The sequence below is a fragment of the Olea europaea genome, chromosome 20 (genome assembly GCF_002742605.1).
Source record: "Olea europaea var. sylvestris chromosome 20, O_europaea_v1, whole genome shotgun sequence".
Lineage (NCBI taxonomy): Eukaryota > Viridiplantae > Streptophyta > Magnoliopsida > Lamiales > Oleaceae > Olea > Olea europaea.
Window position 1 is genome coordinate 1,836,438 of NC_036256.1, and position 16,703 is coordinate 1,853,140.

The 16,703-nt window shown below is 31.1% G+C and overlaps 2 protein-coding genes across 2 annotated transcripts; one reads left to right on the forward strand and one right to left on the reverse strand.

The window, feature by feature from the left end:
* Positions 1-10,590: 10,590 nt before the first annotated feature.
* LOC111369192 (cytochrome b-c1 complex subunit 8-like) lies at positions 10,591-11,000 on the reverse strand. The gene has a single exon (XM_022990667.1). It carries the CDS (start codon positions 10,998-11,000, stop codon positions 10,782-10,784), a length of 219 nt encoding a protein of 72 aa, XP_022846435.1. The 3' UTR covers positions 10,591-10,781.
* Positions 11,001-15,651: 4,651 nt separating this feature from the next.
* On the forward strand, positions 15,652-16,703 carry LOC111369367 (universal stress protein PHOS32-like). The gene is made up of 4 exons (XM_022990852.1): positions 15,652-15,872; positions 15,974-16,083; positions 16,205-16,323; positions 16,417-16,703. Exons 1-4 carry the CDS (start codon positions 15,659-15,661, stop codon positions 16,505-16,507), a joined length of 534 nt encoding a protein of 177 aa, XP_022846620.1. The 5' UTR covers positions 15,652-15,658; the 3' UTR covers positions 16,508-16,703.

The following is a 16,703-nucleotide window of genomic DNA, read 5'->3' on the forward strand; positions in this document are numbered from 1 at the left end:
ATATCTTGTAGGTCCATTTCACACGATATTTATGCCTAATAACTTTGAACATATAGTTGCTTTCGCGAATCATGTCCCATAGTCACACCATCAGCTAAGGCATGCACGCTACAACAAAAGTCATTAATTTGATTAAAATTTTAGAAAATATTCTTAAGAATATATCTTACTTCAATTAAAAAAATATAAAAAGTTTGAATTACTCCTCTAAACCATTTTGATACAAGTATACAACTTCAAGACTAAATGATCAACCGATCCATTAAAATTTAAACAGAAAATTGGATTGTAAGATTAAAACGAGCCATTATGCATCTTACGGACTCGTGTTTATATTAATTTTACGTCGATTAAGGTTGAAAATAGTTGATTTTCTTACTAAATTTCTTGTTTGTTTTAGATACAAATCAAATTATAGATTTTGATAAAAAAGTTTATGAAATGTACGGTAAAAAAGTTATGAATCCCATGAAATTTACGGTTAAAATTATTTGTTAATTTTGACTTAGAATTTAATCAATCTTTAAATAAAATCAAATTTATTTTTTGAGATGGAATCTCTAATAAATATTAAAATAAGCATGCAATGTGCTCCCCTGCATGTGATCATGATGTTCTCTTGTTCGGACTGCCCCAAATAGTCCAACTTGTTGCCCATAAAGATAATTCGTAGGGCCCATTTTCACATGCCTGAGGTTTCAAGAAACCATTAACACTAATCTTGATTAATATTTTAAACCATTAATTTAAATCTTGTTCATGATTTAAATTCACTAATGACAATTGATGAGGGTGATCTGACACCGGATTACTGTTTTAATACAAAGAAAAGTTGCCATCAGACAGAAGTAGAAAAATTTGTGCAGCTGGATTCTATTCAAAGGCCAAAAGCATCCAATACACAAAAGTGACTTAAAGTTGAAAAGTGAGTGTCACAAGGTCAAACCTCTCTGTCTTTTGATCTTCATTCTTCAAAATACAGAAAAAGGAAACCTCACAATTAACATTCGAATCCTTTAGAATTGATCTCCTTCCCCTAGTGAAAAAGATTAAAAAATAGATACAAAAATCACTGTTAACGCGACAAGAGAATTTTAGTTATGATTATCTGAATTTACTAACTGATCGGTGAAACTTTTTTATCCTGTTCACTAGCGGTGGGAGATCAAGACTGTCAGATTCTTTTGTTTAGTGATTATTGTTTAACAACCTTATCCAAATGAAAGAGATAGACTTGATCTAGGGTTTTAAAGAAAGTGAGTGGTTGCACCTGCCATGCACATAGTTGATCCCACGTTACCACATGAATAATTGACAATGTATATGCAAAGGTCATTTGCTTACTGTGTAAAGGAAGGCACGCACATGGAATTCGCCCTATTCTTCCGTTACATCCCCATCTCACTAGTTAGTACTTGTCTTTTTATTGAGATAAAAATAGTATAATCTGTGTAGTGTCATTCGTAAGTGATTTTCAACACCGATCTAAGTCGTCACACCCTCGGTGATCATAAACAATACAATTGATCACCAATCGTGGAGCGTGATTACACTTATACCGAGAGGGGTGTTGAATGCCACTAGTGATACTTAGTCTTTGTTTGATTTAGATAAAAATTAGATTTTTAGTAAATTTCGATAAAAGTTAATGGAATATATAATTAAAAAGTTGATAGAAGTTGTAAGTTCCATGAAATAATTGAAAATAAATTCGAGATAAAAATAAATTTTAAAAAATGAGGACCGGAGAGGAGCATAGTAATAACATTATTCTAGAAATAAAATATGCGACAACGATATGTGTGTATATGAGAGAGAGGGGACGAAGGATGATTATTGCCATTAATTTCTAATTGTTTGACTTTTTTAACAAGAAGTGTTACATCATTAGGTTAATTTACTTTTAAAAGCATTACTAATATTTTCGACAAGAAAGGCACTTCAAATAATTGAATGATTGTCATTAGCAATGTGACAGGTTATTGTTCGATGGTTTGTCCACTCATAAGGTTTTCTATTAGGGGTTGGTACAAGAAAATTATGTAGATTCTTTTCTACAATGTTCAATTCATATTATATTATTTATATTAGGACATACCATTCATTGTGTATACATTATTTTGTATGTAATTATTACCAACTTGAGTAGTTGTAGTAAATATCAAGGAAAACTAAAACATTGAAAGAAAATTTTCTTTTGATATGAAATATCACATAATGTGAGATTATGAAAATGTTTAGTCAAAAGAGATCAAGAGAGATAAGTTAATTACGCTGATTTGAAGGTCGACTTTTATCATGCGTTCTTGATAGATTAATCATAGAGGATAGAGAATGCAACATGTAATTTTTATGTTCATTTGAATGTTAAAAGTGTTAGAACAAATAGAGGAATCGGATTTTTGGCATCCTATTTGTTTCGTGATACTATCATGTATTTATATACGAGACTTGTATAAAGTCAACACTATTCTACGCACATTCTTGCTTCTTAATTGCATGTCTTGCTCTTGCTTAGTAATTTGAAGTCCAATAATTTCCTAAGGAAACTTAATATGATCGATTAATGTACCAAAAATAGAAGAAGAAGAAGAAGAAAAGAGAATAAAGACATTATTAAATATAATTTAAAAAGAAACATGTATCATAACAAATGTCAATTGTTTTATTTAATTCAACTCGTCTTTAAATGCATGTTGATTTAACACGATTTGGCGCAGTAAATTACTTTGAAACTAGTAATGATGAGGTGAAAATGGTTAGAAAATAGAGACAATTAAAATCAAAGCAATACTTTAACAAGATATTTAGTTCTTGTTTGCTTTAATTAAAAATTAAAATTAAAATTAAAGTCAAAATTAACAAATAATTTTAATCAATCGTACACTTTATGTGATTCTCAACTATTTAACCACACATTACATAACTTTTATAAATCTGTTAAAATTTTGATTTTTTTTTATATCTAAATCAAACATTGCTTAATACTGAAGTCAAATATTTTTGTTTGATTGGATAATTTAAAAAAATATTATTGAAGTTGATGTTCATAATTTGGAGTCATATGGGCCTTAAGTGGGCCACCATTATGAACTAACACTGTGTAGGTGGGTCTCGGCTCAATTCGGCTGACTGACATATCATAAGTACCATATTCGTTTAGCCTTTTAGTTTTGCTTCGATTCACTAATAATTTTTGAATCAAATGTTTTACCTAAATGCAAAAAATATCAAAGGCTAATGCATATATAAATGTGTCTATCATAAATTAAATAATTTGATGAAGTAATTCAACATAATATAAGAAGAGTCGAGCATCATGATTAAGCCCCCATTTGATAATAATTTTTTACCCCAAAAATCAATTTTTTTAACTGTTATTTCACTATTCTAGCCATCATTTTTGGCTTTTTCTCTGACATATACGACCTTTTTTTCTCTCCAACAGTCAAAAAATCAATTCTCATAATCACTACCAAATAGTCCCTAAGTCTTGTAAATCTGTTACACCTCAAATTTGCGTGGAGGCCACGTAAGCGCCACATGTAAAGCAAGTTTACGTAGACTTATAACATCATGCTGTGAAGAAGCCTTGTGTGTTTTCCACATGCTGCGTCTTGTTGAGGAGTCCGGTCGATGACTCTTGCATCTTCAATAGCATCATACCGGCTCTCACGCCTTTGCATGAGTAACATCTGTTGTTTCTAGAGTTTGAATTCACTCCTTCGAAAACAATCCGACAGAATTACTTGAATGCAAGAATTGATCAACAGGATCCGAAATTGTAATTCGAGCCCACCGACTTCACGATGTGTCCTTAAAACGAATTTGCTGCCTTCAATGGTGCTACAGGCGTCCAGCAATCGTTTCCCAGGATAGAACGAATTTTTCGTCTCCTACGGAAGCAGCACTGCAGTCTGTAGGAGTTCCAACGAACTCAACGAAGTGTTTTTTGACTTCGAGACAATATCAGAACGAGAGAGAGGGAAATGAGATTCAAAGCACAGAAAGTTTGCAATGAAAATGGTGTAAATTTTCTGGTAGAAAGGCTGGCTATTTATAGACTTGTTCATGGCCATTCGAACAGTCATCACCTTTCAGACAAGCCTCAAAAATCCGAACAGACATACTGTTCTTAAAAGTCGTGTCTGTTAAGTCGGTTAACAGTCGGAATAAGCCAAAATTTAAATTTCATTTTGTACCCAAGAATTTGATTATTTACAATTTGGTCCAAAATTTTAAATAAATTTTGTCCAAAAAGTTAATATAGTGTAAAGGTCGACCCGGACCCGCACCGAACCGGACTCGGGCACGTGCTCGTGCCGAGCCGGCCGGTCGGACGGACGGCGGCGCGCGTGTGGGTTTATGACCGAACCCAATAGGATATAGGTCTTCCCCCTTCCAAAGACTATTGGTACCCCTTGGGGCCCAAACCCAATTCCAAACTTCCACCTTATAAACCACACCAAAGTTTCCTAACTTTCCTATGTGGGATAAGTGTTTGGCAAATCAAATTCTTCCATAATCCTTAGTTTATGTGGATTACTTTAACACTTAATATTTCATTCAATTTTAAATGGTTTTCGATAAATAAATATATCACGTTAATCATCTCGCGGAGTAGAACGTGAATATGCTAGGTCCCGTATTATTTAAAAGGTGGGTCCCACTGAAATTTGGGCTCAAAATTGACCCATTAAACCATTTTTTCCAACAACATCCTTGTTAACCCTCGCCATGTACCGAACCTCAGACATTTTAAGTAAAGATGACGAGCTCTAGTATGGGTGATGGCCGGCTGACAAGGCCCTTTGATTATCGATTTCAATGGTATGGATTGGGGGTCAAGAAAAATCTAGAAAAATAATCTCCAACAAGGTAATTCAGTTTAAAAAAGAAACAACACTATAGAGTTCTCCATTGTGAATTAGGATTTGTAACATCTTAACCTAATTCAGTTAAGAAACGTTGCTATAAATACACATCAACAGGTAAAAGCAAAGGTATGCAATTATATAATTCCTAACCAATCTCTGCTTGTTTCATAATCATATTTGAAACACGGGTAACGTTCAATTAACCCTTAAAAATCAATTCTAAAGATACCTTTAAATATTCAATTAAGTTTGTGTTGTTTGATTCGGTACCACGTTTTTTCTACACGTATAAAAATAGTTTGCTTTCATTCCCACCAGGAACGGATTTAAGATTGGATTCAAGACCGGACTACAAAATTTCAAGCCAGGCTAATACGCGAAAAGAATAATGTTACGCACAAAAAACTGTTTTTTCAAAAAAGAAAAAAGAAAAATGCATTAAAAAAAATAAACTTCTTGGGCCTTGGGGGGGATTACAGCCAACCCAGTCCCCCCTATATCCGTCTCTGATACCCACACTCTTATACGGTAAAAATATTGGAGCGAAAAAAGGTCGCTCTTAACTTTATGTGTTAGATCACACAAATGATCGTAATCGAATGTTACAAAATATTTAATCTGCCCCTTATTGGATATCAATTGATTTTCAAATAAATTGGTTGAAATTCGATCCTAACAAATGGTATCAGAGTTAGAGTCGAGGGGTTTGAGTAACAGAAGCATTATATCGAGACAGTGATTGTTGGGATGCAATAAGATCGCTCTTATATCCATGGGTTGGTCACTCAAATTAGCATGAACATGGCAAATTAGATTTGCAAGAATTTTGAACTGTTTTCAAAACAAAACATTTTAAAAGAAATTCCAAAATAGACCATTTCATTTCTAAATCATTCTTTGCTCTTATATCCATGGTTGGTCACTCAAATTAGCATGAACATGGTTTGATTTGCAAGAATTTTGAACTGTTTTCAAAACAAAACATTTTAAAAGAATTCCAAAATAGACATTTTCATTTCTAAATCATTCTTTGCTGCTTGATTTGGTTTCAAGCCACAATTTTAGCGACACAAATAACATCTTTCAAACAAGTGAAAAAATAAACATATTTGTCGAAATTTAACTATAACACTTGGGCTAAAACCTACTAATCATAAATATATTTGGCTCGATATAAATTTAAACCAATAAATTAATCAAAGTTCAACCATAAAATTTAAGCTTGTAATTTCATTCTTTCGATAAAAAATTATCATCATAAATAAATCATTATTTCTCTAAAATGGCCGTAGAAGCCGACTAGCAAGTGACTTTTTTGAAGTATAAATTGATATAATAAATAATATACTTTTGATACAGCAAGTAATTTTTTTTAAAAACAAAATCGTTAAATGGTTTGATTTGATTTCAAATGATTTTTGACCATTGAGACCTCGAGCAAACCATTTCCAAACGATTTGATTTGATTTTAAAACAATCGAAACCCAAACTACGTGGAAACAAACCAACAATTTCATTTTTGTTTGACTGGTTGACAGGTTTTTTTATTCACATTTAACTCATAGGATGGTGATCCAATGTTATAAAAAGTTTAATTTATCTTGACTAAGCACCAATTAACTTTCACATAAGATGATTAAAATCTGATCCTAAAAACAGACATTTACAACTTTCTCCTTCCACCAGAAAGAGAAAAAAATTTATTTCATTTTGCACGTAGCTGTCTTTGGTCAAGTTTTGTTTCTTCTGGTGATAGCGTGTGAAATGTGTAACACTTTAGCAAATTGTTTGAACAAAGGTATTACTCCCCTTCATCCTATAAAGATAGACTTATTTTTATTTTCATGCAGATTAAAAATATATAACTAATATATTGAAAATATAATTTTTTTTCTTACATTTTTCTAATATACCACTACATAACATAATTTTTAAATATGAATAGTTCATATTCGCTGATAACAAAACATTACAAATTGGCTATTATTAAATTAAAAAATCAGCTACAGTAAAGAAAGTATCATATAATTTAGGACATACAAAAAAGAAAAACAAATATATCTTATGGGATAGAGAAAGTAAAACAAACTTGCAGCTTTAAATACAATGAAACATTATAAATAAAGATTAGAGTACTCATTCATCCACCCTCAGGGCACATATCCAAGTGATAAAAGGGGAGGATGGAGAAATCCAGCTTTACTTGAGGCTGCTGCGTCAAGGGTTCGAATCCTGAAATATGGATTTGGCTCTTGGGTAAGTGCAAGTGTACAAGCAGCCTTCTACCCTATACCTTTGGAGGCATAACCTGCGATTTACCTCCCTCACGATACTCCCAGACAGGGGTGGTGGGGGACCCTTAAGGTTAGGGTTTAACCTTTAGAGTACTCATTCTTCCGAGAAAAATCATATATACCCCTAGAAAATTTAAATCCCATGTATGCATTTAATTAATATTGATTTGACTAGTTGAAAATGTTGTACAAAATGGTAGATAAACATTACATCAAATCCATTCAATCCCCTAACCCAACCCCTTTCTAAACCAAACCCTAATCCATAAAGTCGTTTCATTTCTTCTTCCCAAAAACCCAGGAGGGCAATTTTCCCCAATTTTAAAGGCAACCAAACGAAAACTCTGAAGTATGCTGTTGTTTCTTAGATAATTAAATCTAAAATTTAAAGTTTCAAGATGTTGATCCTTGCGCTGTATAAGTTGAAATATTTCACTTATTCTTTCTTAGTGCCATGATTCGAGGTGGGATTATGAAGCTATCAGCGTAATATCATGTACTAGCAACTTGGTTTCTGGTCTTACGAGAGAACTCATGTTTCAAAGGAAGAATCCATCGTTAAATTCGAAACTTCATTTAATGAGAAACTATGTATTGGTTTTAGACTTGTAACTAGTCGTATTATTTTGAATTTATTTCATGATTAATATGTCAAACAACTTAGTTTTGTATTTGTGTGGGGTTAATAATCTAAATGGTCACTGAATTTTGCAAAAAGTTTATATCAGGTGATTGAACTTTAAAAATCACTTCATTCATCACTAAACTTGTCAAAAGATTTCCACGAAATTACTGAACTTTCCTAGGGGTCGTCATGATTCCTAGGAAAGTTTTTACAAAATTCGGTGATGAATGAGATAATTTTGAAAGTTCAGTGATTCAGTGGAAATCTTTTGTAAAATTCAGTGATAACTTGGGTAATTTTAAAGCTCAGTGACCCGGTGAAAATTTGTTGCAAAGTAGGGTTATTAACTCTATTTGTGTAATTTATTTTCATAGATGAAATTACATTTTTATTGCATAGTAGATTGCAATTTTTTAATGATGTTTTTACGTAATGTATATAAGGTCGAATTGTCAAGAAAAATAGTAGTTTAAAATACGTGGCCGTACTATCGAGAAGGTTAATGAAAAACTATCGAGAGCTACACTTAAGAAATGTCGAGATTGATATTTGAACTATCGATCTTGATAGTTCCTATGTATCGAGATCACATTTAACGAGTATGATTTGAAAACATTACTAATGAAACATTAAGTATGTTCATCAATGCTCAATTACAAAATTAATAAATTTTGACAAATAATTTACACAGTGCTATATTAAAAAAGGAATATTCAAACTTTTTTATATTTAGAAGATATATTTTCTGAAAAAGGTTTGCAAAACTAACCAAAATTAATGAATGAAAAATAATTTTCAAAGTAATGTGATATGAGTATTTAAAATTCAAAACTAAATGTTATAACATAAAAATATTCACCTTTGATATTTCAACGGTAGAGGAGATTAACACGTATATTTTTTATTATCATTACAAACAACTATTTGGGGGTGCATTATCATTTGTGACATTTTGCATTTCTTCGATCTTGTAATGCTGTAAATTTCCATAACCTTCCTCTGTAACAAATGAAGGATCTTGAAGACTTGTATCCATAGTCGTGTGGATAGTTGAAAGCTTGATTTTGAGAAGATGCAAAGAACAATTTCTTTATAAATAGATATGTACAAATTCAGATCTTCATCTTCACTTAGTTTGATCGAATGTATATTCATGTTCGAGACTTTGAACTTCATTTCGATTTCGGCGCATGGATCATGAATACGAAGTTTGTCCATCAATCGTAACACAACTAGGGCGATGTTATTTGGAATTATGATTGAAGTGTTTTTGTTCCCTTGTCACTTTCATTCGTCATTTACATACACAAACTGTCCTCCATGCAATATGATAAATCTCAACTTACTATTGATACCTAAAAATTTGAGATAGCAATGATAAACATTCGGCACAATTAATATATCACACTTTAATAGATTCAAGTGGTACCTACAAATAAATTATAAAAAACAATAGCAAATTGGTGGGATCGACTGTTTAAATATCTTTCCCAACATTTACCAAAGTGTCGAGTTTAACATTTTAACCGATTAGTTAGTTAGCATGAGATTATGATAATATAAATATATTCAATGATTTTTCTTACACAAGTCAAAGAATCATCATAGCATGATATTAATTAACATTAAATGCATGTACTAATGAGCAATAAACGCACCCAAAGGTATATGGAAATTTGGACATTTCATTAAAAAATGGACATTTTTTAGCCCGATTTGAAAAGGTGACAAATTTTGTTGCAGTTTAAAATGATGTAACATCTATGCAAAATTCCCTATATATAAACATAAATACTATCTTTTCATGATCCAAAATTACTGAACTGTAAAATTTCCATAATTTCTATCAACTATGCAATACTCTATTCTCTATTACTATTTCATTAATTTCATTTTTTTTTTTTTTTGGGCTTCACGATTTATTTGGGCTCTTAACAAGAAAATATTAATTAGGGCCGTTTAAACAATGCTAATTTACATACGTACAGAAGAAAAGGAAAATTTCATAAGTAGGAGATTAAATATGATATATTTCAAAAATAAAAAAATAAGTTATCAAACTTCAAAAATCAGATTTTTATTAAAATTTATTTATTATTAAATTAATTAATTAATTATTTTATTAATTAAATATATTTAAGTCACATATCTATACAATTTGGTCACAAGTTAACAATTTAATTAGTCACTTATTATTTTTTGGTCACAAATAAGAAATTTTATATCACAAATTATTATATGATCACAATTCAAAAAATTTGTAGGTCACAGTTTGATCATCGGTCACAAATAAAAAAATTAATTAGTCACGGATTAATTTTTAATCACAATTTATCAAATTTTTGGTTACAATTCATTTTTCGATCACAAATCAAAATATTTATGTCATCTATTATTTTTCGATCATGAATAAAAAAATTTGTAAGTCACAGATCACAAATATTATAGGTTACAACTTATTAGACAGCTACATTATTAATTTTTTAGATCACACATTATTCCTCGGTCACAATTTATTTTTTTCATTAGTCATATATTATTTATTGGACACAAATTAACCAATTTTAATGGTCACAGTTAACCAAATAATCTGTGACCAACACTTGTGACCATGATTGCCAAAACCACCGTCGACGACCATTGCCAGATCCACCGCGACAGGCAACACCTCCGCTTGCACCACCAACAAATACCATCACAAGCCTCCAACAACACCTAGTACCAAGGTAACCTATCAACACCGCAAACTCTTTTTTTTTTCTTTTTTATAAACTACCAAAATCTATTTCTTTATTCATGAAAAATAAAAAACAGGTATTCAGAAAATTTTTGCATAACACCACAGATTTCAAACATCAAGTGATTTAACAAAAGTTGAAGGTCACAGAAGTAGACATCTACAAATGAGTATTTAAATTCCAAAGTTTAATAACTGCAGCTGCAGAAAAAATCATGGCCAGTAAGAGTAGATAAAACATGAAATTTTCAGTATCTGTGCTCCATCTTCTCCTTTTCCTGATACCATTGCACATTGGAGTATGTTCCAACGAGAGGGCCAAGGAGAAGGGTAGCATTGATCCAATTTTCAAAGATCTTATGGTTGATCTTACCAGGCAGATCCTTCCAGAGGCCCGGCATCACCTTCTGCTGGAATGAAGACAAGGCGTAAACCACCACCTTCATTCTCACCGTCTGCTTACCCATCACTTTCTCTCTCTAGAATGCACATAGTAGTTTGGTTGAAATAGAGGAGCGATAATAGAGAGAGAGAGAGAGAGAGAGTCGAGCTTACAATGAATAGAGAGAGAGGGAATTGAGATTGATATAATTAGGGTTTGAAATTGTTTTACTTAATTAATTTTTAAGTATATTAATTAATTAAAAAAGTTTCTGATTTGTAAAATACTAAACATGGCATCTCATTTATGAAATGAGAATTTTTAATCTATTAGAATTCGTAATTTCCACTAAAAGAAATAGGGTGAACTGAAAAATATTGATTTTTATAACTATTTCAAAATTACAATATAAATCATCACATTAAGAAAAATAAGGCAATTATAGTCTATATAATTTTTTTTTATGTGAACGAATTCTTGAAATACAATTGTACGCCACACTAAAAAAAACTAAGCAGATAATGTTAGGCGTGTCACTATTGACAGTTTATTGATACCTTGAGAGAATCTTGAATAATATCTGAAACATAATGGACGTACAAACGTTGATGAGAAAAATTTATTTTCGAAATTGACAATTTTGAAGTAACATTTACAAATAGAAGAGCAATTGATGTTCTATGTTATTTGCAATGTTGTCAAAATCGGCCCAGCTGGTTAAATCGATTGTAAAAACAATTGTTCAAGAATTAGTTCGGTTATTCATAAACCGGTGATGATTTTACCTATTTTGTCAATTTTAATTTTCGAAAATTTAACTTTATGAATGGGCCTCGTGCACTATAATCAAATATACATAGAGAAATATTGGATGTTATACTTTTTTTTTTTTTATAAGTAATGCTATTTAACTCCATTGAGGTTATAATTTCAGCCTATGCAGTGTTTAGAGATATGTTAAATGAAAGTTGGAATTATACTTATTATTTAATGTCACATTAATGCCACAAAAATTGAAATTATAACCTCAACTAACTTCCACCTCCATCTTTTCATTTATTTATTTTCAAATTTAACTTAAATTGCAGTTGATTATTAACATAATAATGTTAGATATCATTTTCTATAGGCTTAAATTGTTTCGGTTTAACAAAGCAAACTATTATAATATATTGATTTTGAATTTTTGAAGTATCGAGACTAATTATAGGATAATGAATCTAATTAACAAAGTTAGATTTACTTTAGATTATATAATAACTGAACGGGACCAAACCAAAACGGATTTGTTTTGTCTCATGGGGTTTAACAATTAATTATTAATAGAATGTGATATGGATAAGGAAAGAGTTTCTCGATTCGTTTGGTCTATCACGTGAACTTGCTCTGATTACACACCAAACAAACAAATAATTAAAAAATAATAATAATAATTCTTGATTCTTTCTGCTGCTTGATATTGAGGTAATATACAGCTTTTAATGCACAATTCACAACTCACGCATGCATCGAGCGGGCCATAATTTTCCAAAAACAAGTCTCGCACTTTGTCCCGTACACGGCCCACGGGAATGATGACTGATAAACGGAAAAAATCATATATACCCAACAAAACTAAAATATTCCATAAAACACTATTGTATTTATTAAATTTGTAGTATACTGTAAAACTTTAAAAATATATCAATTTCACTACTTTAAAACTCTCTCTTATATTTCTATAACTGAAGTTTGAATTTACATAAATGACGCTATTCATTAATTGTGCCTCCTTTAGATATGCAGAATTCAAACAAATATGCTTTGTTTTACAAACAAGAATTTGGATTTCGGACACATTTCATCTGTGATTTTTGCAGGAAATTTAAAGTTAAACTATCACAGTTTAACAAGTATGTATTATACTAATTTTGTGATTTATTTTTCAAGATTTTTGATTCATTAATCTTTTTAGTAATTTCTTGCTTAGATTTTATGTGCTCATGAATAACATTATATTTCATTTTCATGGATCTCATCTTCAAACGATTTCTGTATCAAGTGTCAGACGATAATGCACAACGTATTGTTGATTTTCTAGCAATGAAATGCACGTGCAAATTGCAATAGGTTTCAACTTGATGGAGTTCGGCGTCCACACACGTTACCTACGACAGGGGAGAAAGGAGATCAACCTTATAAATATTGTTCCGGATACCATACTGAGGATTCGTATATTGATACTTATCTTGGATGCATTGTATACTTGAACACCATTTGTAGTGGGAGTCAATAATGATCAATCTCAAGTCGATAGTTTTTCACCTAAATCTAAGAGGCAAGAGGGAACACCTAGGAGACGAACAAGGTTGGAGTCATTAAACATGACAATGTATGAATGTGCGAGGAAACGAGACACAATAGGAGGACTTGTAAGCAACCTATTCCGTTAAGTTACATACGAATCCGTAAAAGAATGACAGATGACGGATGTCGTGACTACAAATGATTAGTTTTTATGTCATCATCCCAATCTATAGAACAATATATGAGTTGTAACTTATCATGGTGACTTTTACATTTTTATTAAAATGTTTTTATCCATTCAGAATCATGGTTTGTATGATTTGTGATCTATTTGATTTCCAATCAGATAATTATCACCAATCAGAAGTAGTGAAAGAAGACTACGGTTTATTAACAATAATAGGCGACAGATGTATTATTATGAATAAAATTTCTATGCATAATAACTTGATGAAGAAGATTATTGAATTATATGCCATACAAAACAACTTCCAGTTTAGTGTTTACAAGTTTGATTTGTATATTTTCATACTGAGCTTCGAAAATTTACCACGGGTTTTTGAAACTTCAAAAAAGGGGATAGAAATCAAGGATTTACGAAATCGCAGCATTGGAGATATCAATTTTTCGCACAATATATGAGGTAATGCATAGATTAGAACATGACGATAGAGATTAGTATGGTGTAACCTGTAATGGTGAAATTTGTAGGACTTTGGAGATTCTTGATTTTTGTTCAAAGAGAAAGTCGTGGATTTGGGGATTATTTTTGGCAAGATAACCGATGTAACTGGGGCATGTTTGGTGGAGAGATTGAGGCCATGAAATTAATTAATTGATGAGAGATACAATTTTGTACTTTTTATTTTTACTACACAAAATGTAGTATTTTTGGTTAAAAAATAATGTAGTAGTATAATTTGAATATTTTATAAAAACAATGTATGTGGTTCAATTACCACATTGACGACGAATGGCTTGGCCCAATTTCATAAATTAATTACCAGCCCAGGTGAACGATCATGGTGATTTAGCTCCTGTTTGGTTTAGGTTAAAAAACTGATTAAATTTTATGTTAAAAATCAGAAATTAATTTTAATCACAAATTTTATACAATTATTAATTTTTATCAATTTTTCAACCGCACATTATATCGCCTTTTATCAAAATTTACTAAAAATGTAATTTTTAGCCAAACTAAACATGAGCTTAATTCTTAGAAGAAAGAAAAGAGAGACAATAATAATCAACAGTAAAAAAGAAAATAAAAATGAGAAGATGGTAAAATTTGGTTGGTCTCATGAAATGTAAACTTAAAATGTGAATAAAAATTAAGAATAAAATGAATTCCGATTAATTTGATCAGCTTTTTAACAAAAATGTATCTCTATCAAACAGTCTCAAAATGAAATTTTGGATGAAACAGTGAAAATGAATCTATTTAATTTTCTATTTAGAAGGCATTGTTTCCTATCTTATTTGTAAAATTAGGATAATCGGTCGTGCTATATGCACATAATAGTTTACATAAATATGATATGGTGAGACATAATTGAATTAGAATATTTTCAATCAAATAAAGAAGAAGAAGCTCACACTCTCCTTTTGATATCTCGTACATATGTAAACAATTATATAACTCTTTATATACAGTTGACATCATTCTAGAATAATCTCGAGCAACTAGAAGAAACTCTCAAGACTAAAAGTTTTTACACACGCACACACATCTTTTAATATATTTGAGACGTATTTTTAAATGATGAATAAGTGAGTAATACACGTGAAATTTTTAAAATAAAACTAAACATTAATTTTTATTATATGTTTTATAAAATTCATCAGAAGTTGAATTTAAACAGAAGCGAATAAACATAAAGATAGGCTTGATGCTTGAACGCGTTTTATTTATTCCCTTCCAGCCATGCCATCCCGACAATGAAAGAGCATAATCATCATTCACATACATACGCCAAAGCCTCAATTCCACGCTAAAAAGTAAAAGAGATGCCATTTTCCCGTGCAAGCATCTGATTTTTTCACGTAATGTCCCACTCTTGTTTCATTTTTCACGCGAAATAAAAATATAATTTTTGTCAAAAATTTTCCTAATTTACCTTTATTTATATTTGTACAATTTTAAGATCAATCATGCTATAGTGTCAGAATCATTGACATATTGATTGACATAATCTCATGTGACACTTCATCATTAAATTGTTTAAAACACAATCATTTTTTCGTCAAATCATTTTTCGCCACATTAGATTATGTCGACCCTTAAGTAGTAATTTGTTTGACAAAGGAGCTTAATCCTATCAAGATTAAGTGAAAAAATTGGTTATAATTAGACAAAATAAATAAGGATATATTGATAAATGAACAAAGCAAAATATTTTCGATAAAGAAATGAGACTATATAATTGGGACAATAAAATAAACAAAGCCAGACTATAAATGAAACGAGGGAGGAAGAACAAACACGAGATACTAAACGAAACGAAAATGGGCAAAGACAGGAAAATCGGGGTTGCGATGGACTTCTCAAAGAGCAGCAAAATGGCATTGCAATGGGCTATTGACAATCTGGCGGATAAAGGCGACACCTTTTACATCATTCACATCAAATCCCATGAATCCACCAATAAATTATGTTCCAAATCTGGTTCACGTATGTTATTCTTTTCTATTAATTTAATTTCTGGGATATTTTCTGATCAAATGATTATATTCATCTGGGAATTTGTTTTTGTTTTGTGGGTTTCTTTATAGCTCTTATTCCCTTGGCGGAGTTTCGTGTGCCTGAAATGATGAAGAAGTATGATATCCAGACTGATATTGAAGTTCTGGATATGCTCGACACTGCTGCTAGACAAAAGGAGGTAACTTGTTAAAATCTTTTATTTTTTATTTTTTATTTTGAGCTTCACTTGAACATGAAGTTGTCTTGTTTCGAATTCAAAATCAAGATCCAAACGATTTGATTGGTTGATTTATTTATAGATAAGCATTGTGACCAAGCTTTACTGGGGAGACGCCAGAGAGCAGCTCTGTGACGCCATTGAAGATTTGAAGTTGGATTCTTTGGTGATGGGCAGCAGAGGCCTTGGCACCCTCCAAAGGTAATAATCAAATCAAGATAATGAGTTAAGGAAATTCTAATAACTCCCTTGATTGATTGTTCACACTAATTTCTGGTGTGATGTACTGTACAGGATAATCCTGGGGAGTGTTACCAACTATATCATCTCAAATGCAGCTTGCCCTGTTACCATAGTCAAGGATCCAGATTTTCACAAGCACTGAATAATATATTATTTCAAAAAGCCAGTCTCTTTAATAAGTAAATATAGATTTCTGTGTGTTAGGAAATCAGATGAGAAATAAATTGGAGGCTGTGACTTATGGATGAGATATTTATTAGATGAATTGTTTCTGGTTACGGTGTTGTAGTTATTTATTCAGAAATTTGTTTGTGAATATATTGTTTTTGGGTGATTTA

What these genes read in the sequence shown, in the direction of transcription:
- LOC111369192 (XM_022990667.1), bottom strand. Translation starts at nt 11,000, where the DNA reads ATGGGTAAGCAGACGGTGAGAATGAAGGTGGTGGTTTACGCCTTGTCT.
- LOC111369367 (XM_022990852.1), top strand. Translation starts at nt 15,659, where the DNA reads ATGAAACGAGGGAGGAAGAACAAACACGAGATACTAAACGAAACGAAA. An exon ending in CTGCTGCTAGACAAAAGGAG is followed by an intron (nt 16,084 to 16,204) that starts GTAACTTGTTAA and finishes ATTTATTTATAG; the next exon opens with ATAAGCATTGTGACCAAGCT. An exon ending in GGCCTTGGCACCCTCCAAAG is followed by an intron (nt 16,324 to 16,416) that starts GTAATAATCAAA and finishes TGTACTGTACAG; the next exon opens with GATAATCCTGGGGAGTGTTA.